At 34.4% G+C, this 25,689-nt stretch overlaps 1 protein-coding gene across 1 annotated transcript in view; it reads left to right on the top strand.

The window, feature by feature from the left end:
• The first annotated feature begins 1,350 nt into the window (after positions 1-1,350).
• LOC137234189 (inhibin beta chain-like) overlaps positions 1,351-25,689 on the top strand; it is a 364,782-nt gene continuing 340,443 nt past the window's right edge. The window contains exon 1 of the mRNA XM_067757800.1: positions 1,351-1,561. Coding sequence (XP_067613901.1) covers positions 1,460-1,561 — 102 coding nt within the window. The 5' untranslated portion in view covers positions 1,351-1,459. The remainder of the gene's footprint in view (positions 1,562-25,689) is intronic.

The raw sequence follows: 25,689 nt of genomic DNA, 5'->3' as shown, positions 1-25,689 counted from the left end.
AACTTCTATGCCAATAAATTTTAACAGCATAATCATATTACAATATCATAAGACATAAATTACCTTGAACTCACACAGCGGTTAGCTAACTTCAATGGAATGCCGAATATGAATCCCTTGTCAGTTCACACATCACAAATTATGCTTATGTTAGTTTGTCATCAAAATATTTTCATACAACCAATAATATGAATTAACCAAATGTTCACATTTCATATGAATATCGATCTACTGACTTTGCATACAAATCTACATGCATGCATAGTAATACAAATATACATATATACATAGCAATACCAATCTACATATATGCATATCAATACAAATCTACATATACCACATATATGCATATTAATACAAATCTACATATATGCCTAGCAATACAAATCTACATATATGCTCAGTAATACAAATGTACTTATTTTTAGTTGTTAGTATTAGGATATTTATAAATGTGTAGGTTAAGTAATTAGCTATAAAAAGGGAAATCATTTTTGTAATAAAGACAATCTTGATCCGACTACCAAAGTCAATACACTTATTATTATTTTAACTTTTCAAAAGTCTTAAATATGTACCGAATTTAGAAATTATAAAGTCTTGACATTTTGCATTTCGGTAATTTTGTAAAAATGCTCCTTGCCAAATGTATTACTAAACAGAAATAAATTGGAAAAAGCAAATTTATGAATGAAAAGTCAATCGCAGATTGTATTGCATTTAAAGAAATTTTAGTCTTAAAGTCCTTTAGCACTCAACATTTAAATTTGTAATAAGTTGTCAAAAATGCAAATACCCCATAATTTTAAGTAGAAAATTTTCCCTTGAAGCAAAAATTCCATAAATTTTACAGCATAAATTATGTGGAGTTTCTCAAAATGTAGAAATAGTTTTGGCATTGTTATTTTAAAATCGAATGGGTCCGATTATTAAGGTGTAACCAACTACTAGTGTTTCTATTCCATATTCTCCTCTCTTTCGACGGTTCTGCATATTACAATTTTTATCCACAGGGCTTAAACCAACTTGGGACGCTGAAGCCAAACAGAGAAAAGTAATTTTTGACTTTACCAACTATGTTACAATGAGTTGCGCATCGGGGAAAACTTGTAGGCTCAAATCCTTGATGCCAAAGGATAGAGCTTTAAAAAATGACCCAAGCCTTCTGTCTATCTTATTTTGAACAAAAATTCACCAAAGCCTTTACACGTAATTCAGCATAATTCTTACTTGATCAAGTAATAGGTTAATAAATCAATTTACAATAATTTGAAGTACTACTAGTTAACAATAATTATTTAAAAACATGACTTGCAAAAATTATGCTTTTTTCTCTTTATTATAAGGAAATATATACGAAAAACACAGACTGGTTGAGTTTTCACCACAAACAAATGAGGCGACCAATCAAAAATTAATTGTTAAGAAAGCTGAAATTCACATTCGTATTGACAAAATCATGTCTGAGAAAAGAAACAGAAACAGTTCTGCACGAAGAGAGAGGAATGGAAATCTAAAACTGTGGATATTTCAAGTCATGGAATGTAATAACACAATTAAGGTAATATATATACAAATTTTTCTTCCTAATTCAGAAAGTAGAATCACTTAAAAATTGTTAGGCAGAAAAATAATTCAGCGGCTAACTCAGGTATTATTATTAATTAAAATCAATAACACAATACCATGTCTATATTGGTCCAAGATTCAACAGAACTGCTTAAAATCGACTGTGATGTATATGTTTGATCTGTCTGTTTGGTTTCCCTATAGTAACATTTTTGCAAGAGACTATTGGTGTTCTATAGGTAAACTGGAGAAGTTTCTCAGCAACGGCCCACTTTCGTAGTGAAAAAAATTTACTGTTGTAATCAAAAGTAATTTTCATCATAAATTTTTTAGGTTTCCCAGATAATTAATATTAATAGAATGATAAACATTGAATTACATATGTCACTTTGAATACACGCCTAGCTTTACGTTCAGGAAATAATTCTATTGCAGAGTCCAAATTGATCAACGTTGCACAGTGGCGCCTCTGCCGTTAAAACATGGCAAAAATCAAAAAATTTATGAAAGCGTTCGCTAAATCTAATACATATTTCTAATAGAGAATTTTCCAGGGATTAAGAGTATACAACTGTTTAGTTTACCAGGTAGAGCCGCCCAAAATTGACCAATTTTCAACATTGGGAAACATTTGAAATTTTTCTTCTTTTTCGTTGTATTTAAAATGGTTTTGTGAGTAAATAAGGCGGCCGGTTGTCGTTTTCTTGTATAGCTGTTAAAGATAATTTAATTTAGGATTGAAATAAAAAAAAATAGTTTTCTTTTTTGTTAAACATTGGCGGATATACCTGTTTTTCAAAATGCCTATTTTTAGGCCCTTTTTAAAACTTTGATGAAAAAAAAAAGTTAAAATATGTGCTCCGTCAAATTAACAGTAGTTATTTGTGAAATATTCAGTTACCTAAATTCATAAAGTCTACCTGCGTCCAGCTGCAACTTCACTTTTTACATCAAATAAAGTTAAACAACCTTGGGCATAAATACGCGCCTGAGCAGGTATATAAAATGCAGTACGGCCGTAAAGTAGTTTTTGTTATTGAAACTTGTTAACAACATACATTTTTGTAGTTACGAATTGTATACCTGAAATTCATTTTAATAATTTGAGTAGGTATACAAAGCTATCCATCAGGCAATGCATAATATAATTCGTCTTTTGGAGATTAAGTAACTAAGTATTCTGTTTACTTAAATAAAGTGAATAGTATTTTTAAATATAGTTCACAGTTTAATATTTAGTCAGATACACTCGAAGCCAATTCTAATATGTATCTAGAAAACTCGAAACTATTTACGGTGTTTAAATCTACAAAGTCAAGACGGGACTTCGTTGAGGCTTTTATGAGAGAATTACCGAGTGAAACAAGCATTAAAGAAAAGGAAGGCCTGGAAGAAAAAATTTGTTTACAATACATTATGATAGAAAGAAAATGGAAGAACGTCTATCGTGACAATTCAAAATTTCTAAGTAAGCATGAAAAGTAGCTAGCTGACAAAATTTTTTGGACGAAGAAACGCCTAGCACGTCAACCAATCCAACTAGAGCGAAGTATCAGCTGAAATTGAGCTACAAAACTTAATGGATCATACGTCTACACGACTCCTTCAAAGTTTTAATGAAGGAAAGTTGAAATCACTTCCAAAGGAGCTAGCATTGATAACTAAGTGGGGCGGTGATGGATCATCAATACAAAGCGCATATAAATAAAGAATAAATGTAGACGATGAAACAATTACAGATAGTAATATGTTTATGGCTTCTATTGTTCCATTACGACTAAAAGATGAAGTTTCAGAATATTGGAAAAATCCACGTCCGTCATCAACTATATTGTGTCGCCCGATATTAGTCTTCGGAACTCATAAAAGCTACAGTGAGTGATATAAAACATCAAACTGCCAAATTAGAACCAACAATAATTGAAATTGAAGAGGCGAATGTCATTAAAATAGAGCATGATTTTCTTCTAACAATGGTCGATGGAAAAGTTTTGAACTTAATAACAAATACGACATCTACAATGAAATATCCAATTTGTAAGAGCCAAAAGGACTTTGAAAATCTTGATGATTCAATAACTGGCGAACGAAATTATGAGTATGGAATATCTCCTTTGCATGCTAGGATACATTTTATGGAATTTGTTTTGATGCTGGCTTATACACTACCACAACAAGGAGAAGTTTTCGACGACAAAACAACATGTAAGGAGAAACAAAACAAGAGAAAAAAATAATTCAGGATGCAATCTATAAAAAGATTGGCCTTAGAATTTACTGTCCAAAGTATGGATACGGAAATACAAATGATGGTAACTTCTCAAGAAGATGTTTTGAAAACGATGAAGTGACTGCTCACCTAACAGGAGTTGATAGAGCTATTGTGAAAAGATTGGGAGTAATTTTAAATATTTTAAACTGACATGAACAAGTTAATGGACCCAAATTTGGAGAATATGCATCTAAAACTACAGAGTTGCTGCATCAAAAGTATCGTAAGAAACTTACACCAACAGTACATAAAATTTTAGCACATGGAAAAGATTTAATAGAGTACCAGTGCTTACCATTAGGAGAATTGTCTGAAGAAGCTCAAGAATCTAAGAACAAGGACTACAAAAGGTATAGATGTATGAACACCTGCAAAGTATCACGACTTAGACAAAACAAAGACCTTTTCAACATGTTAGCTATCTCTTCTGATCCAGTCATATCATCTATGAGGTATGTAAGAACATAAAAAGATCTTACAGATGCGTATGGCTCAGAAATGGTTGCTTTGTTAGATATATGTTCCAGTGACGATGACTTTGTTAAGATAGAATAAGTTTCTCACTTCTTATCACAACAATGAAAAAGAGATTTACTAATCAATTTTGCTACTTTATTGAAAAATGAAATATCTATGTACAAGTTAATTTTTTATTTCAAATCAAAGAATTAATTAATTTATAAATATATACTTTTCGTTATTGCATTTCTCTGAAGTTTATAAAATTATTTTAAACTTTAGGCATTTCGCGTTCAAACGAGTATTACATTTTTATAGAAATCAATACGTCTATCGATTTTGGTACAAATTTGTAAAGCGGTTACTAAGATCAAACTTTTTAGCATATGTGGCAGTGCCACACCCCTTTTCCAAAATTCGTTAGCTGTTTAATCTTTATCTCAAATAATATTTCATTGAACCACTTTCAATAACTTAGGCCGACAGCCCAAACTCCAAACATAACAGGTCGCCCTCGCATTTTTCTTATATTGGTTAACAGTGCCAGTCAAACTGTTTATGTTGACCATACAAATGAACATCGCTGGAACAAATAAAAAGTTTGACTGGCAAGTGGTATTGATCTGTTATGTTCTTCTTTACTTCACTTGTTTTCACACACCAAGTACAAAGGACGTATCCCGCCGCAGTTGCAGATTCGCCAACCAAATTGTACAGGTAACCTAAAAATAGGTAGGTAACATAGATATATATCTATCAATGTTGTGCACAATCTTTATGTTCAATAAAGATTATTTTAATTATTAATACTAATACAAACTTTCCTTCTTTTATGCACTATATCTTGACCGGCACCATCCCTGAGCTGTGGCCCGGCCAAGAAATTGGTCCATTCAATCCGTTATTTCATCCAGCGACCATTTTGTGAGCCAACCATCGGTTATTACAATAGTACTTGGTATTTTTTGGAGGAATTTTTTCGTTAGGAGTTTATTTGCGGCAACATCAGCAGCAATATCAACTTCTAAAACACAGCAATTTCTCAAAGACATTTGTTTATATATTATTGAATCCACTTCATCAAGGATACATCTACAAATATAAAGGTACGTGGTTGTTTCAGTGAGCACATTAGTTAATAAATAAATAAGAAATTAGTGAAAGTGAAAGTGCGCGAGTGGTTTTGTGAAAAAAAAATAAGATCCCAGTTTTTTTTTTTTATTTGTGCCAATAGCCCATTCGACCGACCATCAAATAGTGCTTGCCGCCGACGGTAAATAATATTTGACACGGCTTAAGGGTCTTCGTTGCATTATTGCATACAAATATTTGTACAAACAGTGTTTGGGGATAATTTATTAGAAAAGTGCAAGTAATTTTTCAAAAATAAATTAATTCAATATACATTTATATGACTTGCACTGCTTTGTTATTAACAGCCCACAACAACAATACTGCACTGTGTAATTAACCTCACTTTTGGGTTTGGTTTTCTAATTTTTATATTAGCAAATTGGGTAATTTCACAGATTCTGTCTCTGTGTACTTAAAATTTTTGAAAAATTCTATTTTTATACTTTTTGCAATATGGAAGCATATAACCGCTTAGTTGGCACAAATATTGAGTTCGACATCGAATTTTTAAGCATAGCCAGTAGCGAACACTCCAAAAATTCGATGAAAATTCAGCAGCAGGAGTTGAAATCGATGTGGGAAAAAGCTAAAGAAGCTTTTTATGCGTTATTACAATCAGAAAATATATATGAGAAGAATTTCACGGCAATTAGAAAAAAAAAAATAAGTCGTGCTATATTGTTTTTGTGCGGTATATGACAAAAATAAATGACTTGGCAGAAAAACTTGAGAAGCAAGAGAGGGAAAACGATGCTGCCTTCACGGCATGCAATTTGCATTTAGCACCTTGTGATACTGGAGTGTAAACAGCCAACAATTTAACCCCAAATATTTAAATCAGTCTAATGTGCTACCCTGCTACAAAAATAGTCTAAATGTTCATCAGCACATAAATATGCATTTGATAATTAACTCTGACATAGCCATTAAAAGAGGTGTGTGTACAACACACAACCAAACAAATTTGAATTCCAGCAAATTTGCAAGGTTGCATTTCCCATAGAAGTCGCAGCTCAACACAGATGTGTACATACATATTTTGTATCGAGTTGTATGTAGGTATGTAAGTATGTATGCTTAAGGTAGATATGCATGTAAGTATGTATGATTAAATGTAAATAGGTATGTAAGAATATGTTTAGAATAATTTAATATAAATAAGCTGAAATATTTAAATAAAGAGACATTTATAGATTCGAAATTCACTCATCAACGTCTCAACACTTTTCATTAATTTTTAACCTTTTATATGGCGATCCTGCCTATGATTCTACTGGCAGAATTTTCAGCCTAATTTTATAGCTGGCAAGAATTTTACTGGCTGATTACAGCCTAAGCCTTGTAAAAGAGGCAAATAATATTTTCGATGAATTAAATTCGGAGCACTCAAAAATGATGTTTAGCAATGTTTACGATAATTTACGGGCTTTATAATCGAACTGATGCAGGAGCACTAGATATAACCAATTTGGAGCACTCAAGAATGACACCATTCAGCAATTTATGGGCTTTATAATCGAACTGATGCAGGAGCAGTGAATACGACCAATTTGGAGCACTCAAAAATGACGCCATTTAGCAATTTTTATGATAATTTACGGGCTTTATAATCGAAATAATGCAGGAGCAGTGGATATGACCAGTAAAAATATTGATATTACCTTGGAAGGAACTGACCACATTAGGAATAAACTGTCAACTTAAGTATAATACGTATATTAGATTAGTTTTAACAATTTAAAAATTATTGTTAGGCAGGAAAAATATTCGGGCAACCTAGCGGCTGCCTATTGACAAGCAAAAATTCAAATTTCTGCTGTAAAAACTTTTTTTTACTAATTTTTGAGATATGTTTCCAGAAGAGGACATACAATCAAGATCAAATATTTAGGTCGTTTTCATAAAACTCCTTAAATGTGAAAATGTATTACCAAAATAGAATTTTTTTTTTAAAAGAAGAAAATAGCACAGGAATTAAAATAAGAAAAAATAAATTGTATTTAAATATTCATCATTTGAAAAAAAATTTTTTTTTTCTAAAAGATGTTAAATTAAACAAATTTTGGCTGAAAACAAAAATTTTTAGAAATAAACCTTTTAAATAATAACTTTTATAATGCTAACTAGATAAAAAAAAAAATAATAAAAGTAAAATGGAATGTTTAACTTAATAAACATAAATTAGCATTATTAATACCCCCAAAGAGACAGGAATAAATTTTTAAAATCTCTTTAATTTTCTCTTTCAATCATATCATCTCCTTAAAATGTCTTCGTGGACAAAAATTAACCCCATAGCTGGTTACAAGGTAGGAAAAACAAACTCTGAAACATCAGAGAATATAATATTAAAATATAAACCACCAGCTGAACCAGAGCCGAAAATTTACCCAAATATTTCAGATGTTTGGCTAGTAGTTTCAACCTGCGGAATCGTGCTATTGATATAATATTCAAATTTAGCACCCTAAATCCTCTAAATTCAGCCCAATTTCGATAAGAACAGTAAACAATTACAAATGAATCACTGTAAAATGCCTCACTCAATAGAAGGATTTATTAAGACAGCTTCATTAGCACAGTCTAAGTTCAAGTATTTGCTAATTCACAGTAGTAGTTTCCATAGAAGTTAATCAAAACAACAACTATCAAGGCTGTCAAGGTAGAAGATTTATACCATAAACCTTTCGCAACACAATGCTTGACTAAAAACTTTACGTAAGTGGAAATATGCAAAATACCTAAAGTTACCACAAGATCGGAAACTTAAAAACCAGCCAGAATGAAGAAAATAAAAAGTCACAAAGAGAACCTTATTATAAATAAAGCGCTTAATAAATAAATTTGCAATTAGGATAGAAAAATTGTAGCGAAATACAAACAACCAGATTGTTGAGGAAGTTATTGACTAAGGACAATATTCAACCAGGCTTAAAAATGCCGGCAATCTAGGACTTGTAAGAAAAAAGACAGTTGTCCCTTAGGAGACAAATTGGTCAAGAATAATGAATACTCGAGTAAGCATATTTAAAAATAAAAAAAAATAGGTAGCCAAGATCTCAAAGATCTAATATTTGCATTAACTCCAGAAGTTATGCATGTGACAAATGTCGAAAGAAATTAAAGAAATTCTACATAAATATCATGACGATCCCATCTGGGAAGGCCACCCAGAAAATCGCATGACACATAAGATCTAATAAAAATATTGCTGGAAAATATGAAAAATGGTATAAGGAAAGATATGAAATCATACAAAAAACACAAGGTGAAGCCAGAGAAATCATTAAGAAATGCGAATTGACGAATGATGGTTTTGATATAGCTTGGAAAAATTTGTGCGACAGGTATGAAAATAAGATAATATTAGTCAACACCCAATTAAAAATTCTTTTCTACCTTCAATCAGTCGAAACTAAATGCGGCAATTCAATCAAAAGATTACAAAGGGATATAAATAATTGCATATCCTCGTTAGTAGGTCATCATATTGACATATCTAATTGGGATCCAATTATTACATATTTATGTTCAACTAAGCTTCCTGATGTAACCCTTTCGCCTTGGGAACAGTCCGTAGAAAACAAGACAGAAACTTCCAAGTGTGCGGATATGGACCGATTTCTGACAAATCGTTTTCAAACGTTAGAATCAGTCTCAGGTTTAAGAGGTATAAAGAGTACAAAACCTCAAAAGGCACAAAACTCAAAGCAGGCCTCTGAACATCCCCCAAAGAAACTTGGCGCTTTCCAAGCAAGTGTAGCTAAAGGCACTTGTAAAATGTACCAAAGCAATGATCGCAAAATTTATGCGTGTTCAAAGTTCAAAAATTTGAATACGAATGAAAGACTTGCTTTCATAAAAAGAACTGTCTGTCATCGGGGCATTCAGTGTCAAAATGTACAAGTGCGCACAATTGCAGCAACTGCCATTTAAGACATAATACCCTGCTGTATTTGCAGACAAGTAAGGCAAAACCTACACAGGTAAATAATTCTGCAGATTTATCGGATGAGCAACCGTGCACTTCAAAGCAAGCTCAATCTCAAAGTGAATCTGCAAAACAACAAAGGCAAAATAAAACTACAGCAAAATCTAATTTTATTAATACCAGTAAAGGTGTTTTACTATGCACAGCTCGCGTCACCATTCATTATAATGGTACACATTTTCGGGCAGAGCTCTCATAGATTCGGGATCTGAATGCTCTTTTATCACTGAAAGACTTAGACGAAGAATCAACCTGCCAACTCGAAAGATGCATGCTCAAGTTTCGGACGTCAATAATTCAGTTTCTGCGCAGGTAAAAGAGGCATGCGCCATTCAGTTGCGGTCCCCAGTTGACCCACTAATTTAGGTTGACGCTTTAGTTCTAGTTCTACCACATTTGACAGGTAATTTGCCAACATGCGATGTTAGTGCATTAACACAACAAGCATTTCCCGATATCGTGCTTGCGGATAAACGTTTCTTCGTGAATGAGCCAGTTGATCTTGTTCTGGGCGGGGATATTTATCCGCAAATCATATTAGACGGTATCAAATAAAAATATTCTTAGCACACTTTTAGCTCAAGAAACTGTCTTTGGTTGGATACTGACTGGTTGTGCTGATGAAGCCAGTCAAACCAATCATAATCGGGTATCCTTTTACAATGAAGTGGCTTTAGACAAACAGCTTAGGTCATTTTGGGAGCTCGAAGATACGCCGAAAGCTAAAGCCTCCACATTAGAAGATACATTTTGTGAGGAATTGTATCAACGTACAACGCAGGGGAATTCTGACGGAAGATACATTGTGTCGCTTCCGTTCAGGTCAGAATTCCCAGGAGAGATAAATCTAGGTCCATCATTAAGAATAGCGTGCTCTCAATTCTATAAAAATGAAACCCGACTTAGAAAAAATCTCGCTTTACAATAGTGGCATACTATAATACGAGACTATGGGGCATATGTCAAGATTAGATTCGATTCAATCGGCCAATGCAGTCGATAATTACTATTTACCACATCATGCAGTAATAAAAGAAGAAAGCATCTCTACCAAAGTTAGAGTTGTTTTCAATGCGTCAGCATGAACGGTGTTCTGCTTCTTGGTCCTGTGCTTCAGGCTGATCTACCAACATTAATTCTTCGCTGGCGATATTGAGAAGATGTATAGGCAAATCCTAGGAGATGATAATCATACAAGTGACCAAAGAATAGTTTTCCGCTCAAGTCCAGATGATCAAATCAGTCTGTATGAGCTCAAAACAGTGACATTTGGTATCAATTGTGATCCTTATTTAGCAATAAGGACTTTACTTAAACTGGCTGATGATTCCGAAAAATCTCATCCAATCGGCTCACATATCCTACGAAAAAATATGTATGTTGACGACGTTCTTTCGGGAGGGCATACTATAGCATCTGCGATCAGAGCAAGAGATGAAATTTCCGGGGTTTTAAGTTCCGCTTGTTTTCCATTACGAAAATTCCAAATTCAAATTCCAGTGAAATATTACAGGGTATTCCCAAAGTTCATCTACTGAGTGAAGATTTCTTAGAATTTGAAGATTCAAATAGTGTAAAGGCGCTCGGTATTTGGTAGAATGCTCATTCCGATCAGTTTTACTTCATAGCAAAACCTATAGAAGAAAGCACCGAGCCCACAAAAAGAGCGATACTATCCACTATCGCAAAACTCTTTGACCCATTAGGGTGGCTAGCTCCAACAATTATCATGGCAAAAATGATTATGAAAAATATTTGGTTAGAGGGTACTGGCTGGGATGAGACCGTTTCGCCTTCAACATTAGACAGGTGGAGAAATTTTACGAATACGTACAAGGAGATCGACAAAATACGAATACCGCGATGGGTAGCCTTTTCTCAGAAAAGGTCGAAATTCACGGATTCTGCGATGCCTCCGAGAAAGCGTATGGTGCAGCCGTGTAGTTGAGAGTGGAAAATAACGACGGTATACTGGTGAATCTGCTTTTGGCAAAAACAAGAGCAGCTCCAGTCAAAACCATCTCACTTCCTCGACTGGAACTTTGCGGAGCAGTATTATTAGTGGAGATAACTGAATCTATCTGGGCTAACCTTGATTTAGGTCAACAAAACATTCATCTTTGGACATATTCGACAATCGTGCTGGCTTGGATACGTAAACCTCCGTGCTCATGGTCAACTTTCGTTGCGCATTGAATTACAAAAATCAGCGACAAAGTTGGAAGTTCATCATGGTATCACGTGGATTCAGGTACAAACCCAGCAGATTTAGCCAGTAGAGGAATACTAGCCGAGGATTTAGTCAACAATTCTCTGTGGTGGCAGGGTCCTTCTTGGCTCCAAGAAGAGAAGGAAAAGTGGCCAACCCAAGATTTGGATTTTAGCACGAATATTGAAGAAAAACGCGTGCAAGTACATGCAACCGCAAGTTCAAGCAATATTAATTATATTATCGATAGGTTTTCAAATCTACCTAGGGCTTTAAGAGTTATATCATATATACTCAAGTTTTTTCATAGAACGCATTCTAAAACTAAAGATTGTAGGCAACCTGAATCTTATTTAATTTCCTCAGATGAAACTAAAGCTACAACAACCCGTTTAATAAAACTTGTTCAGAAGCAATATTACGGATCAGAAATTTCAAGCTTGCAATCCAAAACACCAATTGGATCTAAAAGCGAAATACTTTCACTCACTCCATATCTTGATGAAGACGAAGTAGTGGAAACGGGTGGACGACTTTGTGCATCCAAAGATACTACCGAATCTGAACGCCATCCCATAATACTTCCGTACAATTGTAGGTTTACACATCTGTATGTTCAGTTTATCCATCGAATGTCTATCCATGGTGAAACCCAATTAATGCTGCGCATCTTTAGAACTCAATACTGGATACCAAAAGTTAAAACCATGATACGATCCGTAATTCATAATTGTAAGATCTGCACGATCTTCAAAAAATGATCTCAAAGTCATCTCATAGTAATTCTACCTCAAGAACGCACCACATTTTCGGGTGCAATTACCAATACAGGGGTAGATTTCGCAGGGCCTTTCGACATTAAGAGTTACAGTGGGCGCGGGTGTCGTACCTCAAAGGGTTACGTTTATCTACTCGTTTGCTTTTCTACTAAGGCTATACATTTAGAAGCCACTAGTGATTTGAGCACCTCCTCATTTCTAGCCGCGCTTTCAAGATTCGTAGCTAGACGAAGATGTCCAAGAAACATTTATTCGGACAATGGAACAAACTTTGTTGGTGCATCACGCGCACTAAAAGCGGAATTTAAGGAATTTCCGATGCAAGAAATCAAACCCTGTCAAAATATTCCCATCAGGCATTAAATTGGCATTTCATACCAGCAGGAGCTCCACACATGGGTGGACTATGGAAAGCGGGAGTGAAAAGCTTTAAAAGCCACTTCAAAAAAGTTGCCTTAAACAACGAATTCACTTTTGAGGAATTTAAAACGTTGTTATGTAGAATTGAGTCGTGTCTCAATTCTCGCCCTCTTAGCCCCGCTTCAAATGAACCATCTGACCTTGAGCCTCTTTCTGATTGGAGGACATCTATTTGCACCAGCGGATATCAATTGATGAAAATACTGCCTAACTTGTCAATCACTGGCAGAAACTCAAGGCGTTGCATCAAAACTTCTGCAGAAGGTGCAAATCACACTATCTTTCGGAACTACAGAAACGGATAAAATGGAAGCATCCTAAATCAAATATGCAAGTCGGAGATATGGTGGTTATACGGGAAGACAATATTTCTCCCATCGAATGGAGATTGGGGCGTGTGATTAAGTTACACCCTGGTTCAGATAACCGGGTTCGCGTTGTGGATATAAGGACTGAAAGGGGGCAAGTGACAATACCACTTGTAAAACTAATATTACTACCACCATATACCGCGGAAACCGAAAACACGACAGACCCTAATGTTCAGCAGTAACGCTACAATTGGAGTTACAAAATCTCCACACAATATCAAAACTTCTCCTAACCAAAACTAAGCAACTTCGACAAAACTCATAGTGGAAACAAAATTTTCTTTTTTGATCCAGCCTAATGTTACATATGTACATGTACATGGTTGCGCACATGGGTGGTGTGATTTTCATTTACAAAGGCAACAATATTTTGCTACAATTGACGATCACTTTTTATTATTAAATCTTAAATTTTGTAATGCGTTTTTTTACATACTCACTACCAATTGTACAGACATATACACAATGGCTATGTGCATTGGACTGCATGGAATCATGAAAGAAAATTTTTCGGGTCTGCTTAGGCAATTAAAAGATAGTTCGTGGGTTCGCAACCCACATATTAAATAATGAAATTTACCTCAAATAAATAGTTTCTTTGTTCTTTTTGCCTAATGCATTATATCTAAGGGTGCTCACATAAACATAATTTTTTAATTTTGTTACGAAGAAACGAAAAAAGGATAGAACAATGGCAAAGGCAACGTTACTTAAATTAAACAAAATCGCTGCCAATTCCATTGCATACACCCGTTTTTATCAAAATAAACATAAAAACAAAAATAAAATAAAAACAAAAATCACGGAAATAAAAATTTTTCAATTAAGGACACCCTAATATAATGCACGGCACATAGCACAATTCCTTTTTACTTTTCGAAGTAAAAAGTTTAAATACTAAACAAAAACAAAGAACAAAAAATTTTCTAACAAAAAAAAAACAGAGGAGAAATTTTGGATTGCTCGGCTCATCCTAATGCAACATATTGAAATAAAGCTTGTGCTTTTCGAAGCAAAAACCAACACAAATAAAAAAAAAACCACTTACAAAAAAAAATTTTTTTTCTTTCACAATAAAAAAAAAGCACTGCACACCTTACTACATATGTTGTAACTCCACGATCGCATGATTTTATTGCGGATTGTTGCAAAAAAACACAATTACACACTTTTCACATAACTTGTTACTCTACTTTGGTGGAGCATTTTTGCATGACCTTTCATAGGTTTTTATTATCACACTTTTCTCCTCTCTTTTTTTTTTAGTTGCAATATATGTATATATACGCATATTTTATTTTTGCACTAAAACACTTCATTAACGACGAATTGACGACGGAAAAGTTAAATGCCCGCGATTTACATTACTCGCCCGCACACGCTCTAATTAAAATTACACTTTTAGGAAAAAATTCACTCCCGCAGGTTTTTTTTTTTCCGTTTTTCATTTTCATTAATTCGGAACTGAACTTAGTGAAACATGCAATATATCGATATTGCAAACAATCGATTGGTAGCATAAGGGTGTTGACACACCATCAATTATCCGTAAGGCTACATGCTTCACTTATGGAAAAGCATGACGTAGGCATTTACATTTTTGAGAAACGAGCTAGTAATCAAAAATAAATGCTTTAAATGCTTGGAAATATAAATTAGACATTGTCTGAGAAAATCTTTCCTGTTAATGTTTGGGTTGGCGTTGATTCTGTCTTGGGGGTCCGAGGGTATCCTTTGTAAAACAAATGAATATAAATTATACTACAATACGATACATCCATAGCGTATTTATATATCGCATACTTTACCCTGCTTCCACCAACAACCCCTTATAAGGTGAAATCTACATTTACTTTACCAGAATTGCTCGCAAACCGAAACATGCTCGCTACGTCGACAAAATTAGAACAAATTATTTTCCTTTGCAGAAAAATGCGCCCTTCATTGCCATCCGTAAAACAGCTGAAGCAAAGAGGTTCTCTTTAGCCTGCCGCCTATGCGAGAAGAAACACCCACTTAGGGTGTGTCCCATCTTCCTTGAGGCCACGACTTACTCCTGTGAAACGACCTGTCCGCATGGTAGAACCGACAACTTCAAGTAGCTCTGGTCACGGCCACATGCTAACTAACTTCTGTCCTGCTGTGTTGCTCCTTTTATTGCTTTGTTTGGTATTGCTGGCTCAAATGGTTGCGTTGCCACGGTTGCTGTTCGATGTTGCGAACGCTCGTTGCGTTGATGAGATTTGTTAGTTTGTTGTGTTGGCATTAAAGTGTTGTGCTTGCCCGTTGTGTTGTTGAGACTTGTTGGTTGGTCTGCTGCTATAGCCTTTTGTGACTGGCTGTTGTGTTAGTGTTGTATCGAATATGATGTGTGCTGTATTGAACTTGTTGGTTGGTCTGTTGCTATAGCCTTTTGTGACTGGCTGTTGTGTTAGTGCTGTATCGAATATGATGTGGGGTCGTTTTGTGTGGGCCAAATTAATGGTGTTATATTTGGTCCTCACAGTTCATCAACACATAAATATGCATTTGAGAATTAATGCTGACACAGCCATTAAAGCATTTGAGAATTAATGCTGACACAGCCAATTTGAATTCCAGCAAATTTGCATTCCAGCAAATTTGCAAGGTTTGCATTTGCCATAGAAGTCGCAGCTCAACACAGATGTGTAGGTACATATTTTGTGTCGAGTTGTATGTAGATATGTAAGTATGTATTCTTAAGGTAGATATGCATGTAAGTATGTATGCTTTAATGTAAATAGGTATGTAAGAATATGTTTAGAATAATTTAATACAAATAAGCTGAAATATTTGAATAAAGACATTCATACATTCGAAATTTATTCATCAAAGTCACAGTTCTTTTTATTACATTACTTTTATATGGCGATCCTGCCTATGATGCTACTGGCTGAATTTTCAGCCTAATGTCATAGCTGGCAAGGATTTTACTGGCTGATTACAGCCTAAGCCTTTTAAAAGAAGCAAATGATGTTTAACAATTTTTACGATAATTTTCGGGCTTTATAATCGAACTGATGCAGGAGCACTAGATATGACCATTTTGGAGCACTCAAGAATGACCCCATTTAGCGCTATATGGGCTTTATAATCGAACTGTTGCAGGAGCAGTGAATACGCCCAATTTGGAGCACTCAAAAATGATGCCATTTAGCAATTTTTATGATAATTTACGGGCGTTATAGTCGAAAGGAAGGAACTGACCGCATAAGGAATAAACTGGCAACTTAGGTATAATACGTATATTAGATTAATTTTAACAAATTAAAAATTATTGTTAGGCAGGAAAATAGTCGGGCAACCTAACGGCTGCCTATTGACAAGCAAAAATTATATTTTTACTGTAAAAAAAATTTTTTTTCTCTTACTTATTAATTATGTTCCGAGAAGAGGACATACAAAATCAAAATCAGTTTGATCAAATTAAGGAAAAATAGTTACAAAAATAAAAAACCGAATCCAACAATGTAAGCATTGGGGTGTTGAAAAAAAATAAATAAAATACAATTTTGTTAAAAAATTTAGATTTTAAAATTATGGAAAGATCAAAAAAAATTAAAAGTTATGTAAAAGACCCACTTGAGGACCTTACAAATGAAATTAAAATTGTAGATGAGGAAAAAACTCTGATTTGGTTGAAAAGTCGTTGGAAACTTATTGAGATGCCTGGGGAACCAACAATATGGAATGTTAGGAACCCACTCACAACAGCAGCTGAAGAGATATATAGATGGGAAGTAAAATTTATGGGAAGAACAGATTAAATATTGGAAACATTTTTTAATAAAAAGAAGAAAAAAACCACAAAAAATTTTCTTGTCTTCATATTTTTTACGATGGGAGGCCAAGAATCAAAAATAGAAAAACCAACGGCAAACGTTGTAAACTCAGTCCAAGTAGTTGACCATACTGAGGCACTAGATATTATCAAATCATGCTTCTAATAATCTGCGTAGTCAGTTGTATCAGTTTGTTTCCAAAACTCTACTCAACTCATAATAAATTCCTAAAAAAGCGATATTCTAGCCGCGCAGACGGTTTAGATAAGGTTTAACTAAATTTTAACTGCCATCACCAATGGGCAAATGGGAAGATATCGTTAAACTACTCATAGAAGAAAAAACGATAGGAGAAAAATCTTACAAATGTATTAATAAAAATACAAAAGTTAAGGCAGAAACAGTAGTAAAGCATCTTAAATTAATACTTGAAGCATTTAACAAAATAGGAAAAATAATTCAACAGTTAAATGAAAAACTCGACAGCAATCGAAAAGACCAAACATAACAAATCTTTTCCAGCATTAGAGACAAATTGGTGTCCCCACTGGCAAGATATGATATAGACTTCATAGTACCAACGAGTTTCAAGAAGGAAATAGAAATAGACTATAGCACATTCCTTCTGGAGTCAGCATCCGATTTAGAAGAAGAACCAAAAGTAGAACAAAAAGAAGAAGAAAAACAGAAACAAAAAGAAATTTTAACAGAGACGCCAAACTACCAAATAAGAAAAGACAAAATGGCTCAAACCACAGTAGAATTCTTAAAAACGGCTTCGTAAATTCTACCTGAGTTTGATGGTAAACATGAGAACTTACATAACTTCTTAGACGCACTACATATCTTAGAACAAATTAAGGATACTCACGAGACCATAGCAGTCTCCATGATAAAAACAAAGCTCAAGGGAACAGCTAGAAACCTTTTATTTATTTATTTATTTATTATTTAAAGTCGACGACAAACTATGGTCGACTGCATAATATAAAAGATATATAAATATACAACTCAAAAGATAAAATTTAAGATATATCGAGCTTTCAACAATGTTATATTACAAACAAAGAAATATTAATGAACATTACTATTTAATTTCAGAATATAATAATAATAAGAAATATGAGCATAAGATCTTATGCCGAAATCTTATACTGGCGGAATGCATCAGATTCCGCTCAGCATGATTTCGGAATGCAGTGGATTCCAATCTCCCTGTTGGAATGCAACAAGATTCCAATCAGCATGTCATGGGAATCCGGCAGTGCTAAGAGTAATGTAATGAGGATACGTCATCACAAGGCATAAAAAAGTAACATGACCTGTGTTGTTGGAATGCACCGGATTCCAATCAGCTCGATGCCTGACCCATAAGATTATACTGCCGGAATGCATACGATTCCGGTCAGTGACTCTTGAAAAAGCATGTTTTTTACGTTGTTGGAATGCACCAGATTCCAATCAACACAGTACTGTCTTGTTCCTTCTTAATGAGACATGTTGATAAATGTTCCTCCATCCTTAAGCGAGATAGTTCCTGTTTTTTTTTATTGAAGGAATAAAATGCCGGCAAATTAAATTAGCTTGTATCTCTTAAATTAGATAGGCAAGTATTGCATTACGTATAGTGGCAAAAGTACATTCAAGACTGATGCAGCTATACAAGTCATTGTAGTGCGCGCACCAGATAAGAAGAGGATTATTTTTAGCAAAGTTTCGTCGACAAAGGGGTAAACAGAAAGGAACGTAGTGTCTGGATACTCTAGGGGGAACCGCAAAAAACAAGCGGCTGAGGAGGTCCGCGGAATCAATTTCTCCAATAATGAGCTTATGGATGAACAATACCCCCAGTAATATTCTCCGATTTTCCAGAGTGGGTAAGTTAATAAGAAGAAGTCTACTTCTGTATGGAGGAAGGTGGAGACTTGAGTCCCAATTAAGGCCGCGCAATGCAAATATCAAAAATTGCTTTTGAACTGACTCAAGATGCTTTATATGCTTTTGAGAAACAGTGGACCAAACGCATGAGCAATACTCGAGTATTGGACGAACCAGCGATGTGTAAAGAACCTTAGTGAGGTACGGATCATCGAACTCTTTAGCCCATCTTTTAACAAATCCAAGTAAACCCAACGCTTTGTTGGCTATAGATGAAATATGCATGTTAAAATTAAATTTCGGATCAAAAAGGACACCTAGATCATTTGCAATAGATATACGCTCCAAAGGCGTACCATCTATTACATAAGATTTCAATGCTGGCTTCACTCGGTGAAATGTCATATGCTTACATTTAGAGCAATTTAAAGCTAATAAATTTGTTGTGCACCAACATTGGAACGAGTCCAAGTCGGCCTGAAGAAGATCCAAGGAACTCAAATCGGTAGGACAGTAAGTGTAGCAAAGTTTTACATCATCCGCATACATTATAGTATGGGAAAATAATATTGTCTGTGGCAAGTCATTAATGAAAAGGGCAAAGAGCAAAGGGCCTAGATGACTTCCCTGGGGTACGCCGGAGGAAACTCCGAACGATTCCGACAGATTGCACTTGAACAGGACTTTTTGGGTCCGGTTAGAAAGATAGCTTTTCAGCCACATTAATAGGTGAAACGGAAAGCCCAGTAAATCAAGCTTATGAATAAGCAACTCGTGGTTGACGGTATCAAATGCTTTGCTGAAGTCCGTGTAGATGACATCCGTTTGCTTGTTCGCTAAAAATCCTTCCATAACTATAGCACTGAAAATTCAATACTAGCAATAAGGCAAACGTTGAGTTCAGCAATTAAAAGTAAATCTATAGAAGTTTTGACTGCAAAACTCCTAACCATCCAACAGCGCAGTAAAACAGCTAACCAGTACACTGCCGAAATTGAAAAATTAACAAAATCGTTGGAAGGTGCTTACATATCAGACGGTCTTGCACCTGATGTGGCAACCAAATATGCCACACAGTCAGCTGTAAAAGCCATGTGTAAAAACTCGACTAACGAAAGAGTTAAACTGATAATGCAAGCAGGAACGTTCACATCTATGAACGAGACCATTTCAAAATTCACGAATAGCTGTACTGAAGTCACGGGTAACCAAATACAGTGTTACGCCTGACGCGTTCACAAGGTAATTACCGAGGTAATTTCCGAAGAAGCTACCAAAATAATAATTATCGAAGTAACCAAAACCGAAGATATTACGGTAACACTAACAGATATAATAACAGCAATAGTAATAGTCAAAATAATAATATACAAAGACGTAATTTTGGAGGTCAGTCAAGATCATTCAATCAGAGTAACACAAGAAATCTCCGTAATATAAACCAACAGGAAAACCAGCAAACTCCACTCCAACAGTAAATGCTAACGGTAATAAAATATGCACATTCAACTTGCATCTAAACAGCTACATATCTTCCAATACTACCCTAAATAAGTCAACTTCGACGTTCCTGATAGATACAGGAGCGGATATCTCAATAATAAAGAAGGGACAAATTGACAGTAATGTCACAATAAATAACTCACAGATCACAGATCACAGATTTAAAAGGTATTGGCCGAGGCATAACAAGCACACTTGGAACAGTAAAAGCAGATCTAACAGATGATAGTCTCTTAATACGACATAAATTTCACATATTAGAAGACAATTTCCCAATCCCATGTGATGGAATTTTTGGACTCGACTTCATTAAAAAATATAATTGCATTTGGATTATAATAAAAATGGAAACAGCCAAATACTACGACCATATGACTACCCAGAAGATATAGTTATACAAATGACAACTAAACCAACAATTAATAGCATTACAATACCCGCAAGAGCTGAAGTAATTAGACAGGTTCATATCAATAGCCACAATAAGGAACTATTAGTACCTCATCAAGAATTGACTAATGGAATTTTTGTAGCCAACACGATAGTAAACTCAAATCAAGCTTTAATAAGAATAATAAATACAACAGATAAACATGCACTCATTCAAGATTATGGCATCAAAACAGAAAGTTTAGAGGATTATGTAATAATTGAAATCAACCTTACTGTAAAGCTAATAATAAAGAAAAGTTAGAAAGATTGAATAAAAATTTCCCACCATTCGCTAGTAAATCACTCAGCACATTATGGTCACAATTCGTTGATATATTCTCATTAGAAACAGAACCAATTACGACCAACAACTTTTACAAACAAAAGTAGAATCTGAAGGATAACACTCCTGTGTATATTAAAAATTATAGACTACCCCAAGCACATAAGAATGAAATAAATAAACAGGTAATAAACTAATTCAAGATGATATTGTTGAACCATCAAACTCAGAGTACAACAGCCCTATTTTATTGGTACCTAAAAAATCTCTTCCGGGCAAAGAAGAAAAAAGGTGGAGATTAGTTGTTGATTTCAGACAAATAAATAAAAAATTAACAGCTGACAAATTCCCTTTGCCCAGAATAGATGATATTCTGGATCAATTGGGAAGAGCGAATATTTCTCATGCCTAAATTTAATTTGAGGATTTCACCAAATAGAACTCAGCCCAGAATCAAGAAATATCACATCCTTTACAGCAGACAACGGTACTTATCGTTTCAAGAGATTACTTTATGGCCTCAAAGTAGCGACAAACTCATTCCAGAGGATGATGACATTGGCATTCGCAGGTCTAAAACCATCACAACATTCTTATACATGGACGATTTAGTCGTATTAGGATGTTCTGAAAAACATATGATTAAAAATTTACGGGATGTATTCTCCACATGCAGAAAATATAATTTAAAATTACATCCGGACAAATGTCTATTTTTGAGCCAAGAAGTCACTTATCTTGGACATAAATGCACAAGTACTGGAATTTTACCAGACACAAGCAAATTTAAAATTGTTCAAAATTACTCCCAAAAATGCCGATGAAGCAAAAAGATTTGTCGCATTTTGTAATTATTATAGAAGATTCATACCAAATTTCGCGGAATACGCCAGGATTCTAACAAGACTTAGTAAGAAAAATGTAATTTTCAATTGGACATACGACTGCGAGAAATCTTTTAATTACCTAAAAAATGCATTAGTTAGTCCAATTATCCTACAATATCCCAAGTTTGATAAAGAGTTCTTTATTACAACCGACGCAAGTGGTTATGCTTGCAGTGCTGTGTTAAGCCAAGAATATGAAGGAAAACAATTACCCATTGCCTATGCCTCAAGATCATTTACAAAAGGTGAAATAAACAAAACCACGATCGAAAAAGAAATAGCGGCCATACATTGGGCAATTATATACTTTAGACCATGTGTTTATGGCAGAAAATTCACAGAGAAAACGGATCATCGACCTTTAACGTATTTATTCTCAATGAAAAACCCTTCATCTAAATTAACTAGAATCAGGTTAGATTTGGAAAAGTATGACTTTGGGGTGGATTACATAGCCGGAAAAGAAAATTACGTGGCAGACGCTCTGTCACGAATAGATATCAATGATTTGAAAGAAATTTCAGTACAGGCATGTAAAATAATGAAAGTCACGTCAAGATCGCAAACTAAAAAGAATTCCAGTAATAACAGTAATAGAAATGAAGGGAAGGAAAGTCACAAAGAGAACCCTATAATATACAAAGCGCTTAATAAATGTGAAGTAAAAATACTAGTCCAGCTCGTTTTCGATCCTCCGAAATTATATTTCAAAAAAGGAAAGAAAATTTGTAGTGAAATAAATATAGAAAATCAAATTGTTGAGGCGAAGATTGATTTAGGCTAATTCTTTGCCAGGCTTATGGAATCAATTTGAATTCCAGCAAATTTGCATTCCAGCAAATTTGCAAGGTTTGCATTTCCCATAGAAGTCGCAGCTCAACACAAATGTGTAGGTATATATTTTCTGTCGAGTTGTATGTAGGTATGTAGGTATGTATTCTTAAGGTAGATATGCATGTAAGTATGTATGCTTAAATGTAAATAGGTATGTAAGAATATGTTTAGAATAATTTAATATAAATAAGCTGAAATATTTCAATAAAGACATTCATACATTCGAAATTCATTCATCAACGTCACAGTTCTTTTTATTACATTTGAACCTTTTATACTGGGTGTTGTCTGGCGCCTGCTAAATTGATTTTTTATATATATATTAATTGTATTTCCTACTATACGTACTATACTTTTCTTACACAACAAACATAATTGAATTTATAGTAAATTTGAATACTTTTTTATATACATAAATATTTTTAGCAAAAATGATGAATTGTAAATACTCTTTTTATACATACAACTTATTTTTGGAAAAAAAATGAATTTTGAAAAACTGCTTATGCATATACATAAGCAATGGCATACATACATACATGAAATAAAAATTAATGTGCCACTGAATTAGAACCATGTGTACCTTTATTTATTATCCTACAGTTCGACTTAAGGCGATTCAAGCGGAACCTGAGCTGAAAATAGGTTTAAACTTAATTTAAGCAAATTCTGCGCACCAGCGGCGGAATATGTCCAAATAGATCTTGAGTGTCGCAAGGGGCCGGCATGTTTAGGCCGACAGCCCAAACTCCAAACATGAAAGGTCGCCCTCGCATTTTTCTTATATTGGTTAACAGTGCCAGTCAAACTGTTTATGTTAACCATACCAATGAACATCGATGGAATAAATAAACAGTTTGACTGACAAGCGGTATTGACCTGCTATGTTCTTTTTTACTTCACTTGTTTTCACACACCAAGTACAAAGTACGTATCCCGCCGCAGTTGCAGATTCACCAACCAAATTGTACAGGTAACCTAAAAATATATATATATATATCTATCAATTTTGTGCAAAATCTTTATGTTCAATAAAGATTATTTTAATTATTAATACTAATACACACTTGTCTTCTTTTCTGCAATATATCTTGACCGGCACCATCCCTGAGCTGTGGCACGGCCAATACATTGGTAGAATTTCCAAACTGATGAAATCAATATGAAAAAAAAAATGTAAATTTTACGATGAATTTTGAAGCACCTTGTTATTGTGGCACCAAAAATGGACATTTGAATTTTATAAGAGTATTGCCATTTAAAAGAGACAATACGTCGATTTTGGTAGTTATTGATTACGTGACTACTTAGATAAAACTTTTTATCATAAGTGGGCAGTGCCGCGCCATCTTATCAAAATCATTAATTTATCTTATTTAATGCTTAAATACGCCATTATAAGACAAAACTTATATTATTATACTCAGTTGAGCAGAGCTCACAGAGTATATTAACTTTGATTGCATAACGGTTGGTTGTACAGGTATAAAGGAATCGAGATAGATATAGACTTCCATGTATCAAAATCATCAGTATCGAAAAAAAATTCGATTGAGCCATGTCCGTCTGTCCGTCCGTCTGTCCGTTAACACGATAACTTGAGTAAATTTTGAGGTATCTTGATGAAATTTGGTATGTAGGTTCCTTGGCACTCATCTCAGATCGTTATTTAAAATGAACGATATCGGACAATAACCACGCCCACTTTTTCGATATCGAAAATTTCGAAAATCGAAAAAGTGCGATAATTCATTACCAAATACGCATTAAGCGATGAAACTTGGTAGGTGAGTTGAGCTTATTACGCAGAATAGAAAACTAGTAAAATTTTGGACAATGGGCGTGGCACCGCCCACTTTTAAATGAAGGTAATTTAGAAAATTTGCAAGCTGTAATTTGGCATTCGTTGAAGATATCATGATGAAATTTGGCAGGAACGTTACTCCTATTACTATATGTATGCTTAATAAAAATTAGCAAAATCTGAGGACGACCACGCCCACTTAAAAAAAAATGTTTAAGTCAAATTTTAACAAAAAATTTAATACCTTTACAGTATATAAGTAAATTATGTCAACATTCAACTCCATTAATGATATGGTGCAACCAAATGCAAAAATAAAAGAAAATTTCAAAATGGGCGTGGCTCCGCCCTTTTTCATTTAATTTGTCTAGGATACTTGCATAAGTCGAACAAAACATCACCAATCCTTGTGGAATTTTGGTAGGGGCTTAGATTCTGGGACAATAACTTATTTCTGTGAAAAAGGGCGAAATCGGTTGAAGCCACGCCCAGTTTTTATACACAGCCGACCGTCTGTCCTTCCGCTCGGCCTTTAACACGATAACTTGAGCAAAAATCGATATATCTTTACTAAACTCAGTTCACGTACTTATCTGAACTCACTTTGTATTGGTGTAAAAAATGGCCGAAATCCGCCTATGACCACGCCCACTTTTTCGATATCGACAATTACGAAAAATGAAAAAATGCCATAATTATATACCAAATACGAAAAAAGGAACGAAACATGGTAATTGTATTGGTCTATTGACGCAAAATATAACTTTAGAAAAAACTTGGTAAAATGGGTGTGACAACTACCATATTAAGTAGAATAAAATGAAAAAGTTTTGCAGGGCAAAATCAAAAGCCCTTGGAATCTTGGAAGAAATACTGTACGTGGTATTACATATATAAATAAATTAGCGGTACCCGACAGATGATGCTCTGGATCACACTGGTCCACATTTTGGTAGATATCTCGAAATCGCCTTCACATATACAACTAAGGGCCACTCCCTTTTAAAACCCTCATTAATACCTTTAATTTGACACCCATATCGTACAAACGCATTCTAGAG

Source organism: Eurosta solidaginis, chromosome X (genome assembly GCF_040869045.1).
Source record: "Eurosta solidaginis isolate ZX-2024a chromosome X, ASM4086904v1, whole genome shotgun sequence".
Lineage (NCBI taxonomy): Eukaryota > Metazoa > Arthropoda > Insecta > Diptera > Tephritidae > Eurosta > Eurosta solidaginis.
The sequence above is the reverse complement of the archived record's forward strand: the minus strand, read 5'-3'. Positions and strand labels throughout refer to the sequence as shown.